Source organism: Triplophysa dalaica, chromosome 23, assembly GCF_015846415.1.
Source record: "Triplophysa dalaica isolate WHDGS20190420 chromosome 23, ASM1584641v1, whole genome shotgun sequence".
Taxonomy (NCBI): domain Eukaryota; kingdom Metazoa; phylum Chordata; class Actinopteri; order Cypriniformes; family Nemacheilidae; genus Triplophysa; species Triplophysa dalaica.
Window position 1 is genome coordinate 4940463 of NC_079564.1, and position 19116 is coordinate 4959578.

At 37.5% G+C, this 19116-nt stretch overlaps 1 protein-coding gene across 1 annotated transcript; it reads right to left on the reverse strand.

Moving 5' to 3' along the window:
* Positions 1-5500: 5500 nt before the first annotated feature.
* cnn3a (calponin 3, acidic a) lies at positions 5501-18608 on the reverse strand. Its single transcript, XM_056738387.1, has 7 exons — positions 18386-18608; positions 8576-8697; positions 7872-7938; positions 7485-7622; positions 7254-7370; positions 6518-6664; positions 5501-6450 (listed from the first exon to the last, which is right to left on the reverse strand). The coding sequence occupies exons 1-7, from the start codon at positions 18440-18442 to the stop codon at positions 6109-6111; spliced, it is 990 nt and encodes a 329-aa protein (XP_056594365.1). The 5' UTR covers positions 18443-18608; the 3' UTR covers positions 5501-6108.
* Positions 18609-19116: the final 508 nt, after the last annotated feature.

The following is a 19116-nucleotide window of genomic DNA, read 5'->3' on the forward strand; positions in this document are numbered from 1 at the left end:
CCCACAATTCAACCAGAACACGCCAAGGGTTGTTTTGTTTTAGACTATCGATGCCAATTGTATTGGCGACGTCGGTGAAGTTAGAGCAGTTTTACCGGTGGAGAAAGAGATGCGGAGTCAGGCCTCGAAAATCAATCCAGCATTGACTATTTTATTTCAAAAACTTCATGACCGATACCAAAGTCTGTTTTCACATTTGTTGATGATATTAAGATGTTTCAATATTCTTAGAGATTAAAAATTCTATGTTGAACTAGAAGGGAATGTATGGATGGTTGGCCAAGTTATGCATTGAAGTTTCACTTTGTTTAAATCCTAAATCAGTAAGCTACCACTACCTAATCTAAACTAGTTTGTCAGTATCATTACCGTAAAATGGTTGCTAGCCCACATGAACATTCCTACCTAAGAGGGGAATGGGTTCAGAATTACAGACAACCTTCTGTTTGGAACAACCCCACCTCAGTCCAGCAGTCTGAAAAAAAACCTACTGCTGTGTGTGAGAGAGAGAAAGAGAGCTGTGGTTTATCCATTCGCTGCAAGGTTATGTAACGTTCCAGAACCTTTGCGTTACTCAGACCAGTAAAGTCTGGGCACTTCAGTTGAATTCCTCCTGAACAAAGAGCATTCAAAATGACTGGAATGAAACAGACTGCACTTTGTGGCATGGTTTCAACAATCCCCCACCCCGAAAAAAAAGAGCAAGGTCTGTTTTTGGTCCAGCGATTCATTGCCAAAGTGAACGGCTATTTGCTTTCTTCCTCTTTGACTTGTTTAGAGTTTGTTCACATGTGCTATTCTTTGCTATCAACTTGTGAAATCCTCATTGGTTGGCAAATCATCTTGAAGTATTTTTATAGAAACTGAGAGTATGTAATAATTCCCAGGGCCATTAAATCGGAACTTGGTGGATCTGTGATATACTTCATTTGTTTTTTTTAGATGACTTCTATCAACCCATTCTATTTACTTCCCTAAAAAGGTTACTGGAAAGTAGAAAAGAAAATCTAACAATAAATAAGAGACTACAAAAGAGAATTTGATATAAAACCTTACTCTACACAGAGAACCACATTAACCCATCTCAAAATTCATATATTATAGTCCTGATCCTTAAGTAATTAACTGAACCAGAAGTGCTCATAAGATCCAGATTTATTTATTTTTACTATAAGTGAAACATACAGAAATCATGGAGCTAGATGTAATACTTAAGAACTTTTTGAAGACTATTTCCATACATTTTAAGACCTCATCACCAAAACTGGGTGTAAATGGACATCCCACTATTCACCTACGCAATGATGAAATATAGACAACTTTTCGCATATGACCTCTTTGGACAGATATGAAAAGATGATACAAAATTCAAATCCTTGGAAAATGGCATTTTAAAAGTTTTAATACTTTTTACGGGCCTTCATTTTCTCTAAATGTATTGATCAACTTTTAAAACTTTTTAAGACCCCGCAGACACCCTGTGATAGTTCACCAAAAAATAAATTATCTGTCATAATTTCCTCACCCTCTTGTCAATTCAAACTTGTATGACTTTCTTTTTATTGCAGAACGCAAAAGAAGATATTTTGAAGAATGTTGTTAACTGCCACCCATTGGCATTGGTTTTGAATCTATACAATAGAAGTGAATGGGTGCTGCCCCTGTTCGGTTACCATCAGTCTTCAAAATATCCTCAATTTATCTGCAGAAGAAAAAAGTCATAAAGGTTTGAAATGACAAGAGGTGGAGTAAAGGTTGAGAGAATTTTCATTTTTGGTTGAACTGTCCTTTTAAGGTAATGTTAACCCATATAACATCCAGTTCACAACTGTTACTGTTTTCCATCTGTAAATAGAAGAAACTAGTTGACTAATTGGTTGTTAAACAGAGGAAGTCTTACCTCCTCTAACAAACGTGAGAGATTTAATATCACGGAGGAAGAATGTGGCTTGCGTTGTTGAAGAGATGATGTCATAACCTTAATAGTTATCACGCTATCATCTCGCTGTTAATGTGCATGGATGCCAAAGCATAATGGAATGAGGGATCATTTTGGCCATAAAAAAATGTACTCAGGATGACATATGTGTCTCGATTAAGATACAGCTGTTTTAGATTTACAGGAGGCACTAATAGAGCGACTCCCTTTAACGAAGAAAGAAAACTTTTGGCGTTTTAATAGAAAGCACAGATTTCCTCCCGGACATTAATATGACATTTATCTCACACATTCATAGCTGAATATCTGGAGCTTGGATGGCTAGTGGCAGTCGGTTTGGATTTATACAGAAAAGAATCAATACTGAACTCAATTCCCTATGTTCTGAAGTGCGTAGTCTGGGGAATGTGAGCGTTCTGCTCAAAAATATCCACAGGCATGCAGGGAAGTTTCAGATGTCACAGACACAGCTTTTATTCAGCGTTATTTAAACTCTGAGCTCAGCTCGAAACTCTATGCGGTTCTCATTCAACCTCACATCTCAAATCTTCACCTACAATCCTGACGATAATGAGGAGAAATATCCTTTTAAACGTTTGGTTAAGACAAAAATGATGGATCATTGTGAGCCAACAAAGTACAAGTCGAATGATTTGAATGCGTTCCTAGAGAAAACACTCAGATGTATAACAGGGAGACAAAATGGCCAGCTGGTGAAAACATTTTGGTTAAAACTCTGTCTGCAAGAACAGAAAACGTCAAATCAGGTCTCTATCACCGGTGAGGAATGAATCTCATGTTGATCAGCAGTCAGAGAACAACTTCTTCAAGCATATAATATATCTTGGTTCTTGATCCACTCCTCCTTCTGTTCCAGGCCGTCTACACACCACCAACTCAGTTTATTTCTACCGTACATGGATCCATAATGTGCTTCTACACACCTGATCACTGTTATCATGATTCTGTTGTGGGACATGAAATCAATAGACAGAAGCAGAAATTGCTATCTCTGTAAAGATAAGTATTGGCTGAGGTTCAAAAGTACGGTGTTTGTTTAAAATATTGTAAGGGGGATTTGGAAATCAATAAACCTACTCTCATAGCACAGGTTTAATTTAATATCCTTAACGAAAAATATAAGTGTAAAACATATTTACTATAGTAAACTAGTAACTTGTATAGCCTACGGTTCACTGTAGGAAAATTGTAATCACAGAATTTTCACATATATTTGAAATATGAGAGATGTAAACATGAAACATGTAATTTCACTGCATTTTTGCAGCTCCAGCTACTGGAATATTACTTTATATTATAGTATTTTTTACAGTGTAATGCATTGTAGTACTGTATACTAGAGTACTCTGTAGTATTAAACAGCCCAATAGTAAATTGATTACCTGTGGTAAATACTGTAGTGTGCAGCAATATTTACTACAGTTAAGTTAAAAAATATTACATAGGCTACTTAAGAATTTCAGTACAGTCTACCATAAAAATTCTAAAGTATACCATTTTTTCATTGATTTAGAAATAAACTCGATTTTTTTCTCATTTACTAGTTGACTTTCTTCTGTAGAACATATTTTGAAGATATGTGACCCTGGATCACAAAACTAGTCTTAAGTAGCACGGGAACCTTTTTAGTAAAAGACAAAAATACGTTGTATGGGTCAAAATGATCGATTTTTCTTTTATGCCGAAAATCATTAGGATATTAAGTAAAGATCATGTTCAATGAAGATATTTCGTAAATTTCTACCTTAAATATATAAACTTTATTTTTGTAAGTGGGTGGCCTGCCACAGTGCCCCAGATTAACAACTTCAAAGGCAATTTTCTCAATATTTCGATATTTTTGCACTCTCAGAATCCAGAGTTTTAAACGGTTGTATCTCAGACAGATATTATCCGATTCTAGCAACTCACACATCAATGGAAAGCTTATTCAGACTTCAGATTATGTAAAAATCTCAAATTGGAAAAATTGACCCATAAGACTGGTTTTGTTGTCCAGGGTCACATATTTTGAGGAATGTTGGTTCCATGTGACTTCCGTTGTATGAACACAAAACCACGAAAACAATTCTCAAAACATCTTCTTTTGTGCTTCACAGCAAAAAGAGTGACATACAGGTTTCGAACTCCACAAGGATGAACAAATGACAGGATTCTTATTTTTAGGTGAACGATCCCCTTAACAGCTCAATTTTTTATTGCGTTAAGGCTTTTCCATGGTTGCTGCAGTAACCGTATGTTTTAGACTTTTCAATAATTGAGTCTTGCGTTTTTGTTCCGTATTCCACAGCTCGCACAAAGCGCTGATTATCCCACAGCAGCACAGAGGGAAGGGGCGGGGCTACCGCGAATGCCTTCGCTTTCTCATAAAGCTTATTGGTTGTTCAGTCACTGTCCTGGCTTCTAGAGCGTCCCGTACGTGCGGAGATGCTTTTGTGTGGCCTTCTCCTCATGTGGACTCACTTATTTTCACAATGCCAGTTGAACCAAGTTCACCAATTCCAGACTCTCAGTTCTTCATTTACAAGTGCTTTTCTGAAAACCAAAAACTTATTGGGAAAAGATTCTTTAAATGAACATATTATTGGGCCTTTCATTGCAATGGGTCGTCATGGTGACAAAAGAACTGTACGCCCTGTGGAATTACATGACGTGCATCCGAACAACCCATAATGCAACATGCAACTCTAACATGTCATTTTCTGTCCATATAAAACCTCTTCTGATCTCGATTAAGGCATCCCGTAGGCTAACCCAAACTGGCAAGGGATCGGCAGACTGGTTCAACACTTCTGGAATGTTCCATGCTCGCACCATTTTGCTATTCAGCCGTTTTTGGCACACAATGCGGCCCACTGGAAGCCGAAAAGGTCATGACATTAGAAGCGTGATTCCTTTTAGTGGTGTGCAAGATGTTCCAAATCCATTTATGAAAGTCATTGAAGCATTTTATCTGGACTTAGTTTTTTTTTGGACTTTTAAAATAAAGTCCAAATAAATATCTGGACTTTATTTTATTTCTAAAATAAAATGCCTGTGCCAGACAATTCACTTGAAACCAAATCTATAAGGATGGAAAGTCCACACAAGCACAAGACGCAGCATTTGCATGAATTACTCTGACTTTCTCGATCGAGTTGCTCTACTTTAGATTCCACACGCTGTGGTTATATAACCATTTCCAGAAACCGTGGTCTATCGACAGGAGGAGCAGCTTCCAAATGTCTTTGAGGGTAGCCTCAAAAACACAAGATTTATAGCTGCGCTAAGGCCCAGTGCCACTTCAATTCACCCTCATAAAATATACACGAGCACGGAACCAAGTAATGAAATCAGGGCTGTACAGAAACCACACCTCAGCATTGCAGGACAACTGCAAACCACCCCTCTTAACTCCAAAAAAACCAAGCCTGACATTTTTTTATCCATTTCATTCTGATCAAAGTACAGAGAGCAAGTAGAATTTGAGGATGATGATAAAGACGCAATCCTTCAAAGGTCCGAATGCAAATGTAGTTTGCGAAACAGATGCTTGGAGAGTTGATATTTCAATAGTTTATTTATAACATAAAACGTATTCATATCAAAAGAACCATATGCCAGAAGAATGGTTTACACTTAAAAGCAGGGCAATAAATACATTGGGAAAAAAATTGGACATTATGGCACGTAAATTAAAAAACTACATAAAGAAATATAGTGGAATGCTTTTTTTTAGCTTGTCCAGTTTGCAAAAACTTCAGATTTAAAATACTTCCAGTGATAGGGAAATTTAAACAAGAAAACACTTAATTAAAATGGAATGTCTTTAAAAGGCTTTTTTGTCTGTCATGCATTGTTGTGTAGCAACATTTGAATGAAAATGGGCTTTCAATATGCTCCAAGATCTGAAGACACAAAAAAAGCAAAGCACATGGCAAACTAAAAAATTACTGCACAACTGGAACTTCTTCCGTACTTCATATAAAATGTTTAAAAATAACAACTCAATTTCACCATTAAGACGGCAGATGTGTGATAATCATTCAAGACACTGCCACCCGCACACATGCCCTGGAGGGGTGGGTTAATTGTGGGAGACGAAGGCCATAGCAAATGACTTGCTCTGTTTACATACACTGTGTTAATACTGCTCTAACATTTTTTCTCTAGTAGTCGATGCCCTGGTCCTTGTAGTGCCCTCTGTACTCGTCATGGTATCCTCCCTGATACTCTTCATCCTGATATTCTGCCTGATAGTCACTGTCGCTGATTTCCGAACCATTTGTACCGGTCCCCTGGCTCCCGTTGGTGTGAACGGCAGCATCCGTGGGGGTCGCGCAGTATTTGGGATCATACACCTGCCTGCCCAGCCCGTACACGCTCATGCCCTTCTGAGACGCCACTTTATTGGTGCCCATCTGCAAGGAGATGGTGGAGTTGTCCATTGCCTGCAGGGCTGCCTTTTGGTCAAAGATATCCCGCCTGGTGCCTGGAGCAGACATTCCAGCCTGGAGAAAGATGATTGTTAAAATGGTTGTTGCCAATAATTTTGGGTGTTGTGTTTAATGAGTGTACCTGGCTGGCTCCTTTGTTGGTGCCCATTTGCAGGCTGATGGTGGTCTGGTCGTAGGGCTTCTCTGTTTGTGTCTTTGGGTCGTACAGGTGTCTCCTGGTCCCGTAAGCGGTCATGCCAGCCTGGCTTGCACATTTGTTGGTTCCCATCTGAAAGGATATGTACAAACACTTTAATCACATATATTTTAATCAAATTAAATAGCGTTTTAGAAACAAATATATATAAACAGTAACATTTTCAACATGGCCACTGGTCTAAATATGATTTGAAAAACCACAAATTTAGAAATGTTGCCGCAGTAATAAGCTGAAATAAGTTTAAGATGCTAAAATATATATATATATAGATAATAAGGAAAAATATAAATGAAAAGAAAATGTTATTTATATTTTTTCCTTACTCTATATATATATATACATATTTATATTTTTTCCTTCCTTATATATTGTATATATATATATATATATATATATATATATATATATATATATGTGTATATATGAAAATGTTATTTATATTTAAAAAAATATAAATAACATTTTCATTTATAAAATATTACATATTTATATTATTATAAAATCACATAATAAAATTGCAAAAAATTTAACAAAAGTTAACCTAAAAACAAAAAGCTAAATAAAAATATTAATAGATCTACAAAAAACAACTGCACTTAGGTTTTTGATGTTATGCGTGCACGAACATTAAGAATGTTCTGAGAAGTGCGTTTATAACCTGAAGTCCAATGACACACTGGCCCGCCTTCATCTTCTCTTCATCAAAACTCCTCTGCTGCTTATCTGCGTATTTCACCCCAATGTCAGAGTTTGTTTCTATGCCTTTGGTCTTTGCCTGCAAGAAAAAAAGTTTTATTATTGATTAAGATATGTATTAAATTATTCAACATATGAATAACTGAAAGATGTTTAAATTAAGGATCGAATTCCATCTTGATGTTAAACGTACCATGCTGGCCAAAGCGAGAAGTGTGGTCTGGACCTGTGTCATGTTCCCGTTTTCAAAGAGGTCGTTGGCTTCAAAGATGTCGTTGTGCTTCAGTCCGTAGGCTAAGATGGCTTTGATGAAGTTCCCAAGATTCTCTAACTGAGACAACAACAGGAACAGTGAGGGTGTGTTTCTTAGTAACCTAACTGGTTAACTCTGCTTTTTCTTTGAGGATAAAAGAGCTAGTTGTTGCTGGATGTGTTGAAGAGTGTTTGAATGGGTCCATTTATATTCTTCAATCCACTTTGTGTTTACACAAAAATATACAATGAGAACAAAGATCTTAAGGTATTTTGGCTTTCCACCATTGTGTCATCATGTGATGATCCTAAGCTTAAAAATATTTACCTTATGCCAGTTCAACTGTGAGTGGTTTATTTTCTTTATGGATCCAGGCTGATGTTTGTTTATCAATCTAAAAAGTAACAAACAGTAAAAAAGTCAAGTAAACATTCATTCCTATTACATAATCATCACCTAAACATTATTCCCCGGTATCACAGACAAGGCTTAAGACTCGGCTCAGACTAAAATAAAAGTTTGAGCTGACAAATATGTTTTTATCCTTGCTTAAGCTAAGCCATGTCTGTGAAACCGGGCCTCAATGCATGTACAGTAGATTGATTTCAAACTGACATTTCCTTCAAAATTGTAACCAACAACAACTTATAATCATTATATTTATACATAAAAATCTGTTAAAATTTAGTGCAAGGTAGAGAGACCTTTTTTTTACCCTGAAAAAAGTTAGTTTTAAAGAACCAGGTAAAGTAGTAGTTCACCCTCAAAATAAAAGTCGGTCATCTTTTACTCACCCTCTTGTCATTTCAAACCTTTTTCAAAGGCTTTCTTCAGCTGAACACAAAAGATATTTTGAAAAATGTTGGTAAATGAACAGCACACCCCCCCATTCACTTCCATTGTAACCAATGCAAGTGAATGGGAGGGTCTTAACAACATTCTTCAAAATATCTTTTGTGTTCTGCGGAAGAGAGAAAGAGGATGAGTTAATAATTATAGAATTTTCATTTTGACATAGAGGACAGACTCACTCGCAAAGAATGACACCATCCTTCAGACCCTTCTGAAAGTTTTCTCCGATGGGCATTCCAGTCACCTCCTCGATCCAGAAACGAAGCTCCTCCTCCTTCTGTAGGTCATATTTCTGCGCGATCTGTGAGTGACAGAAGGAATAAGCCAATGAGTGAGCTATCTAACCATCAGTCATTCAGGAGTCAAACTGGCTTTGTGAGGTCTGCTGTACACTGTCCATACATCATCATCATCCTCTGGACTGCGTGTGTACATTTGTGACCCTGGACAACAAAACCAGTCTTATGGGTCAATTTTTCAAAATTAACATTTTTAGATCATCTGAAAGCTAAATAATTGAGCTTTCTATTGATGTATGAGTTGTTAAGGATAGGACAATATATGGCGGAGATTCCAGATCTGGAATCTGAGGGTGCTAAAAAATCTAAACATTGAGAAAATCACCTTTAAAGATGTTCATCAGAGGTGCTGTAGCAGGCCATCCACTAACATTTTTAAGTATTTAGAGCAGGACATTTAAAAAATATCTTCATGGAACATGATCTTTACTTAATATCCAAATGATTTTGGGAATAAAAGAAAATTTATAATTTTCATACAATTTATTTTTGGCTTTTACTAAAAAAGTTCCAGTGCTACATAAGACTGGTTTTGTGATCCAGGGTCACATTTGAGCATTCATACACACATGCTTATCTCAGCCACTGTATTGTGCTTGGCTGATCTTCACATAGCAAAACATGTTTGCTTTAAACCACATGACAAACAGACCCTTACATTTTAAATCATTAGACATTTTTTCTTTCATGTTAACTCCACCAGAGCCTTTGGAAACCATCAAATTTAACTAAGCGTAATTCAATCGGATGGAACAGAACTCTTTTTTTGGTGTTGTTGGGCTTCATACTTTGTTTCAGAGTTGGGCTGCTTGCTATTAAAGCATGTGATGTAATTCTGACATGAGATTCAGTCAACAACAAAGCAATAAACCCCACAGAGTTGCAGTGTAAAGTAGGGGTTGCACGAACTAGTCGACATTAAAGAGTACATAACATGACATCATGAAAATGACATTTCATTGAGTATGCAATGTTGCCATGTTTGAAAGGTTAGCACTTGAATGAATAAAGTTATTGCCTTGGAAAAAAAGAAGTTGACTCTGAATCACGCAAACGAGTCGTCCCTAGTCTGATTTGAGAGCTGCCACGAATCTACGTCACTACATATAGTCTCCGCCTACGTTTTGCTAGGACTGCCCACGAAAACTTCACTCTTCTCCCCCAAACACTCTAGCTCGTGAGCCTCATTCACAGTAGACCAATCACATCAAACTAGCCCAGCGGAAAGGAGGGGATTAGACAGATGAATCGCAACACCAATCATTTGCGAGGCAGTCAAGAAGTAAGGTAAAAGTAACTACCTATTATTACGAAATAATCGTTTTTACACCTATGTAAAGACACTTGTTGTTGGACACTCCATAAACCAAATTAGGACCTTCAAAATCCCTAGTTATGTACTCTATAATACTCTGGCACGACATTTAAAGCTTGATGTAGACTAGTCGCGGGTCATGGGATTTTTTTGACACTGTACCTTTTAAGACGAAAACTGGCCAAGGTTCCAAGGATCTGTGAGAAGGACAGATGTCATTCCCACCCGCAGTGGGATTCTGTCACATTCGCGGCAATAATTGAAGTTATCTTGTCACACTTCCGCACGCATCATTAACAATGTGTCCTGTTTTCGTCCGCAACATTCACAATTTGTTCTGGATTCACATGGGGCGTCAGCGTCAACGCTTAACAGAGGGCGTATCTGAAGTGTGGCCGATGCGATAGTCATAGCGACAACAGCCAATCAAATTGTTCTCCAGTCTTGCATGAACTCAATTGGCTAGTGTATGCACTATGTTAGTTGCATAATGTGATCTGATTGCCTGACGCCTGCGTTGGCACTTGAAAAGTTGAGAAACATTCAACTTCTTGCCGCAAGCAACACCAATGAGCGACGTTGACGGACCCACAATTGAGAGCGGCAACGCATAACATCTCCCATTCAAAGTAAATGAGCAGCGTTGACGCTGATGCCTCCAGTGTTTCAGTGTGCTAGCTTCTACGCACAGATCTTTTAATATTATAGGCTATTTTTGTACTTGTTCCCCATTTAATAAAACATTAAGGAAACAGAATAAAATGAAATGTTTCTGTGAGCAGTGTTTGTAAGTCCACTATGATAAACCTATGCTGCATAGTCATAGGCAGTCACAAACAAACGCGACACATTTTTCTGTCGTTTCATCTATTAGTGCACGTGACCCTTTCATTTGACTTGTTGTAAAGGTTAGGGAAGTTCGGTTTGTACAAACGCTTCAGATCTGAAATAACGTTAGGCTGCTGTAGAGATCCAGCTGCTGCTCTTTTACTGCATAGACCTGCTACAACAGACCTCGTGCTTTAAATTGGTTTTATTTTTGTTTGTCTGTTGTTGCTCTTGTGCAATAGATGAACAAAAGTTTAGAGCAGGCTATTTTGCTGGGGTGCGACCATTCTCCCGCACCCCACACACAGGAGGGTCTTACTGCCCACACCCATCAAATAATTGTTCTTATTTTATTTATAAATGATGTCATTGATAAGTCGACGCGAGTCATCACATAGTAGTCGACCTCAGCAAAATCAAAGGTCGTTCAACCCCTAGTGTGAAGTATTCTGGTTAGTTTGTTAGTTCTCTCTGAGCTATCTGACTGTAAATAGCTTCTTGACATTGAACATGGAGGTCAAAATGAACAACAGAACACATGACAGATGCTTGCGGCCTTCAGATTGTTTTTCGTCTTGGAGATATCAAGAACATATACTTTAAATCTGTGTGATTTGAAGGCATGTAAAGACACATACCAGAAAATTAACCAGGACTAGTTCACCCAAAACCAATATAAAAAGCATTTCTTATTTTGAAAAAGTGAGAATATATGTGGTTTACCATGTCTCGAATGATAGCTACGGAAAACGATCAAATATAGCACAAATTAAATATGTGTGCTACGACTTTCTGTCGGAAGTCTAGTAGCAGGTAAGCCTAAAATAAAAGTCAAACTTTCTGCGTGTATATACAATCCATTTGAAATATCAATCTTGCAAAAAATAAAAACCTAAAACATGTCTTGTGAGTTGTCGTTTCTGAGCCAGACTAATAGAAAGCGTATGTGAGATTAGGTAAAATAGTTTTATTTAAATGCAGTATTTAAAATTGTAACATTAAAATAAAACTAGTGTGAACTACAAGGTAAAAGAGATGTGCGAGACCACTCGAATAAACAGTACGTAGCAGACGTACTGTTTATCAGCTCTTTGTTGGGGCTTGTTTCCTCTTCTTTCATTGTATAAGAAAAGCAGCGTGGACATCCCTAGACAAACATGGACATGCATCCCTGGACATGCATCCCTGGACATGCATCCCTGGACATGCATCCCTGGACATGCATCCCTGGACATGCATCCCTGGACATACACATATGTCCGACTCCTTAGTGTTCTACATAAAAACAGGGGAAGTAAACAACTCTAGAATTGTCATTTCTGCATGTGCAATTACTGTAAAGAGCTCCAAAGACACAGTATTAAAATAAATTCAGGAAACGGTGAACATTACAGGAGTTTCATTTCACGTCCGGCTCTCAGGGTCAGGTCATCCAAAGACAAAGCTAAATGTGGGTATCAAGATGTGGGCGGGAGAAAGAGAGGGAGAGATACAGGAACAGTGCAGAAGATGTCTCTTTTCTCCGCCAAAACATGATAAGCAGGAGCCTTGAGGAAACACAGAAATTTCCTTATGGCCTTTAAAAAGACGTCAGCTACCACAAACCTTTAAATCCAGCACAAACCACTATTAACACCTGGATTTACAGCCTACGGCTTCCAGTAAAAATTATTTCTTAAAAATTGCTAATAAACTACCAAAAAAGGCATTGTCAAGAAACTGAAAGGCATCATGAACATACAACTGAACTGGTTTCATTTCAAGATCACCTTATTACTAAAGAAGCCATGTTTATAGATATGATCACAAACAGTTCATTAAAGGTCCAGTGTATGACATTTAGCAGCCTCAATAGGCGAAGTTGCGAATTTCAACCAACGGCTCTCTCCACCACCTCCCTTTTCGAAGCACTACGGTGGCTGACACAGGACAAAGATGTGGTCACGTTTTCACTTCTTTGCCGAAAGTATTTATGAAATGCGCTCTGTAGAGCAGTTTGTCCATTTAGGGCTACTGTAGAAACAACATGACGAATTCCATGTAAGGGGGAGTGTATATAGATAGAAATAGCTCATTCTTAGGTGTCGAAAATGGTCTTTTTACACCTCTGAAGACACCGTTATTAATTTTATATTGCATTTCTGTTAATAGATCCTCCAAAATAATTACACACAGCCCCTTTAAGGTACACAAAATATATTTTTTCAAAACACCAATCGGTATAAAAAGTAAAATAATGGAAATTTTGTCCTTTTTACTGTCGTTTTCAAATAGGTTCCCCTACTGGCGTTGGACAAACACATACATAAACAGTCCAGCCCTCATCTCATTGGTCGAGCAACAGCTGCTAGGCGAGCTGGAATACTTACAGAAACAAAGCAATGTTTTGAGATTGTTAGTGGACAATGCCACTTTGTTGACATTTTTCAGGGGTATATAAAGCATTGAATAGCTAAGGTTGGTCTCTGCTTATTAAGCTAGGTTACTTATGATAAAAATGACACGTGGTTGATTTAATTCCTTTCGTCTGGAGATTTCAACAAACTTATGAGCTGTGCTTAGATTTGTCATGCTCTACGATAAGACCTTAATATTAACTACATTATTTCCTTTCAGGAATTTCAGTAGAAACCCCGGGACAAAGTTGATACTTAAATGCAACAAGATATTGCTCAGGGCCCGTACACATCCAAAAAAAGGGCTCTCAGCGAACTGAAGATCAATAATGCTCGATCCCACACATAAGCTCAAACCACTAGGAAAAAAAGGTGCGTGGGGCGTTGTGGCAGTTCCCTTGTGCAATTTGAGGTCAAGCGAGATGCCTTTGCGCCTATAATGACAAGCAAAAAGGTTTTGATCTTTGAAGAACCACGTTCCAAACAGTCCAAAACGATCGGTTTCAGACGATTCGGTTACAAAGAATGTTATATCTCTGATTTAAAGATCCATTAACTGGTGTGATTTATATTAGACATGAATCGGACAATAGGGACAAAAACACAAGAATGCGCTGAGCGATGAGACTGACAGATTGGAAAAGTGTCTTTCATTCAGTATACTGGGAAACCAGCCAGGGGTAGAGTAATGGAAAAGTGACCTGGTGCTTGATGGAGATGTTTGAGGCATTTGCTGAAATGGAACATTCTGGAAAGCTGTGGATGTGGCCTCCCCGCTCATGATTCTAATCATTTACTGATGACGGCACAAAAACCAAGCAAACATGTAAACTAAAACAAGGTCAGGGAGCAAAAGGGCTCTTTCAACACAACATGATCAATTTATCCCCTAGAGATTGATGTTCTACCAATGAACAGAGGAGAGACCTTCTTACCTTATGTTTAGATAAAAAAAAAACAGGCACACAAACTCATCAAAATAGTTTTAAACAATACTTGAAAAAATAACTTTACTTTGCAAAGCCAAGATGATGTAAAAGAACAAGAATTTACTAGCTAGCAAACCGTCATTGATACTACTATGGAGTATGCATACTTAATCAGATCCGAGCAGCCAGTCCTGCCAGTATTAGACAATATTTAACTCCGCGCTATGGAAACACTCAGCGGAGCGGACAACGTGGAGAAATTTGCTTTACCATGCATGTGAAGTCAACTAGAAATGCTCATTCAAAAAACAGGACACAATGAGTCCAAAATATCTCTTTCTTTTGTGTTTCACGGAAGAAAGTTAAACATGTTTTGAAATGAGAGAATTAATGATGACAGATGTTTTATTTTTGGATGAGTTATGGTATGATGACCCAATGACGCTAAAAATCAACGATTTCACCTGCTGAATGACTATACAATAAAACTTTAAGCTTAAAGGGTTTTAAACTTCCAATAAACTTTTGTCATCTTTTTATAAACATATTCAAGTATGTTTCTACTGCTTGGAGATCCGACAGAACAATAGATGCCAAACAATAGCCTCAGGAAAACACACTTTCCTGTCTTTCCCAAAACGGCAACACAGGGTTAACATCTGCAGTCACACTCGACTAAAGAGATCCTGAAAAATATTGCTGATCAGCACATTTGGGGGAGTGTTATGACCCCTTGGCCAGGCCCATCAGCAGTAACAGAACGTCAATAAAGATGTTTCGTGCAGAGGATCAAGAGGGAATGTGGCATTAGAGCCCTGGACCAAAACCATCAGGTTACCCTGGTTTTGGTTTACCCAAGAACCACCGTGACCCCTCCCCAGTTCTGACCTTAATCCTATGACATTACACCCTTTGGCCTCTCCCAGGACATTGGGGCTTGTGTTGTTGGCCAAGTACTGGCATACTTCCAAGCCACCATGCTCACAGACCGAACGACACTCGCGTTTGGATGAATACCGAATGTCAAGCCAAGCATAATATGACTTTTACATTGAGAAAAAGCTTTTCCAAAGCTCGAGAAGATCAAGGTGCCTCAACGGTTGAATTTCATCCAAACTGTTCAAGGGAAATTCCTCTATGTAAATTTTGCCTTGGGGGAATTTCAAAGTTCTGACAGATGGGTAAAACTGGAATATTGCACACAAAAAAAGGAAAATGTATCCACAAAACATAAAAAAAAAATGTAGATAAGAAAAGGTAAAAGGGTTGGAATGAGTGTGCTAAAACCAAACCAGTGGGTTTAAAACCATTTAAAGGAATAGTTCAACCAAAAATAAAAAATGTGTTATTTGCTCATCCTTCAGTTGTTACAAACCTGTATATTTATTTTATTTATTTGTAGTTCTGAACTCAAATAAAGATATTTTAATCAACGGTGAGCCAAAATGGCTTAGGTAAAAACTTTCTTTAAAGTATCTTAGAAATGCTCACATAGAAATGAGAATTCAACCATTTACTCAAACGAAGTCATTATGATTTTGGAACAGTAGGCTACATATAATCATTTGGATACCTGTTTTGGCACTTTTGTCATATTAACCTTTAATAAGACAATAAAGTGACGATACATCTTCATCAAAAATTACAACTGCCTTTTGAATCTTGACAAATAAAACAGATATATTATATTTAATCCTGAGCTAAGGATTAAACTAAGCAATTGTAAAAGCATAGAGAAGTTCAGGATGGCTGTCGACGGTGGGGGTCTTTCAATAGTATCGTCTACTTATTGGAACAAGAGGAAAGGGGCCCCACCCAATTTTTGTCAGGCCTTATTCATTTTAGCAACAACCATGACATCACCGATGGCTTCCAACTGTTTTTCTCCACTATTGCCTGCTTGACCTCTCTTTGACCGAACAGTTTGAGAAATGACGAAAACGTTAAACATTACAATTACTATAATGCAACACAATTGCTTAGGATTATAATAAGTTAATTGACATCACTCCTATGTGTAAAAATAGCCTGTCAGAACAATATCTTTACTGTGCTGTTGAACAGTGGATGATGCTTTGACAATAAGCCCGGAATGGATGAACAGTTGTGTCTGGCATTACAAAACCACAAGAGGGTGGTTTGTTTAGTGGGAAAAACAACCATTGCAATTATGTCATTTGTAGAAGTTTTATTTTAAGAGGACTAATTCTATTTGAGAACGTGGTGTGATCCGTTGACATTTAAAGGGATTTGGTCTAAGTTGATTAGAAGGTATTATCTTGAAACTCAAACGTCTAAACCTCGCCGCAAAATTAGACTTAGCATTTGCAAAGTTCAGCCTGATGAAAAACAAAGACAGAAAACAGCTATCGACTTTCAACAGGCTGCTGATGAAACTCAAGAAACAAGACAAACAAGTCTTTGGAAAGTTCATGACCCCCAAAAAAGAAACTAACATGAAGAACATTCTTACATTCAAAAGGTAGTTTTTCTCCAAGGAACAGAGGAAAAACTTGAATATTTGTATTATGTATTGTGTAAGGATGGACATGACCAGAAATATACAACGTAGCCTACATTTCTTATGCAAGATCCAGCTGCTTTTGTTTCTACAAAGTAAACCAAACACCGGACAGCTTCATGTACATTTGCTCAAAAGATTTGCTCAACTTTTCAAAGCACTTCATGTACAGGCCCAAGAGTCAGCACTACAAGTAAAGATTACTCATACTACAAAAGAATTAACATTTTTAAGTGTCTGTTTGACCAAAGTGAGAAAAAAAGAATAAAGTAATAGATTGTAAAACACAGGTGTAATGGATCCCTTGAAAATGATATAAAACGTGAAGTATATAGCTGAACATGCAACATTCATTCATTGAGCCAAATAGGTCATTACAGCATTACTGCGAAAAACACCTTGACAGATCAAAGCCAACCGTTCAATCCTTCTAAAAGATACGGATCATACACATCACAGCTGTTCCGGTACTTCGTCACATTTTAGGAATGCTTCGCATTCCAAGACCTTTACTTCCGATGGCCTGAACTAATGTTGAAAGGTGATCAAATTTTGTATACACCAAAGACGCACTTTGTTTGCTGTTAAGTTAATTGCCTCTAAAAAAAAAAGTGTACTGCTAAACTACATAAATCAAAATATAGAAGTCACCCTTCTTTAGAACAGATGATGTCATGCTGAAGAAATGTCAATGGACAGCCTTTAATTCATTGGCTGAAGCTATCAGAGTCTAGAATAATCTCTCTCTTCCCGTCAAATCTTTCACGATTTTTGTTTTGATTGTAGGCCAAGCAATGATAATACGGTTACTTTTATTGATCACGTTTCTTCTTATTTCTTTCTCCAAAGCCACTTTGCTCAACTTCTATTGAATAAGCATGGTTTATGAAATATAACTGTATTTTTTAAAGGGCAGCTGGCATGAATAAACAGACTACATCCATCCCAACGCAAGACAACAACCACTACAATACTGTTCTCCCAAAATTATCATGCACTCCATTTACATCTGATTGGGAATGTTTTTACTTCGTAACATATATTTTGACAGTAACATTTAAGGATATTTTTTTTATCTGGAACGATTCCTCTGGAGCCAATCACACATCTGTTCACACCATCTGAGATCAATACGGTTTATATGTGAAGTTCCTCTTCTGGAACCACTAAAAACTAACACAATGTAAAATCTAGAATGAAGATGTTTAAGTTTAACTATAAACTTTTGTGAAGAGATGTGACACAGACATTATAGTCGATATGCATACTACAATACAACACAAAGCAACCACTATTTAAAACGACAATATTGCTTACTTATTGAGATTAATTCGCTTTTTATCGACATACATTACAATCTAGTTTTTAAAAAAATGTGATGGCTTCTGCACAATGGTTCATTTGGATTTCCAACACATACCACAGTTTGACTATGATTACTGTATAACCATCGTTTAATTTCCGAAAAGGTAGAAAACAGGTGAGAAAACAAAAACAATTAAATTCATCCATATCAACACAAAAGGAAAAGTAGTCCCACCTCGCAAATTAAACTTTTATAGAGCCAAGCGCCCAAAAAATCCTAACATTAGTTATCTGAATATCTGATCCTTTAAATAACCTAGATAACAACATAAGGTAACTTAAGTGTTGAGGTAGAAACCTCAACAAACAAATACCGTTACAAAAACGTCACATTACCTTGTTTTTAACCTCCGCGGATAACCCGTAGGCTGGTCCTTTGTTAAACTGGGTCATGATTCACTTTTTTGACGTTTTTACAAAGAGTCGAGGAAAAACACAACAGAGTGAAGTAATAAGTCCTAGAAAAATCACAGTTAAATCACGGCAAAGATGAACTGGCTCTCTGTATGCATGTGTAGTCCTAGCTCACTCAACGACAGACTACTCACGCACAAACTTTTTGCTCCTACCTCAAGAGCGGGGCGGGGTCAAATATTTACGTGCTTCTGGAGCCAATCAGAAGTGTTAATTTAGCATATTGCGGCTTCTTTTCTTTCTCTATGGCAAAGGTCACAGATTGTCCTTCAGTTCATTTGTACACTGTAATTTATAATCACTCATTTTTTGTGTATTTTTAACAAGATATCATTGCTTATGATGGTTAACTACAGTAGAATCTCCGATAGGGTTGTTTTATTCATTCCAGATGACCAGATCAAAAAAGATCTGATGAAACGGGTGACCTACTTCATAGACAAGTGGATCCAATTTCTGTGTTTGTAGTGACCATTTCATGCTTCAAGCACAATGTGCTGGGTGGAGCCTTGCCATTGTCATTTTTTATCTCGTAGGTTGCCTTGCAAAGGTGGCATGACATAAAAAACAAGGTGCAAGGTGGTTTGAATGAAAAGTATCTCGGTCACCCTGTCACTCAACAAGTGCATACAGGGAAACGGAGTACATGAGGA

Coding starts and splice junctions, on each gene's coding strand:
- cnn3a (XM_056738387.1), bottom strand. CDS start 18,442: ATGACCCAGTTTAACAAAGGACCAGCCTACGGGTTATCCGCGGAGGTT. Junction 8,698..18,385: donor CCGCGGAGGTTAAAAACAAG/GTAATGTGACGT, acceptor TGTCACTCACAG/ATCGCGCAGAAATATGACCT. Junction 6,451..6,517: donor CCAACAAAGGAGCCAGCCAG/GTACACTCATTA, acceptor ATCTTTCTCCAG/GCTGGAATGTCTGCTCCAGG.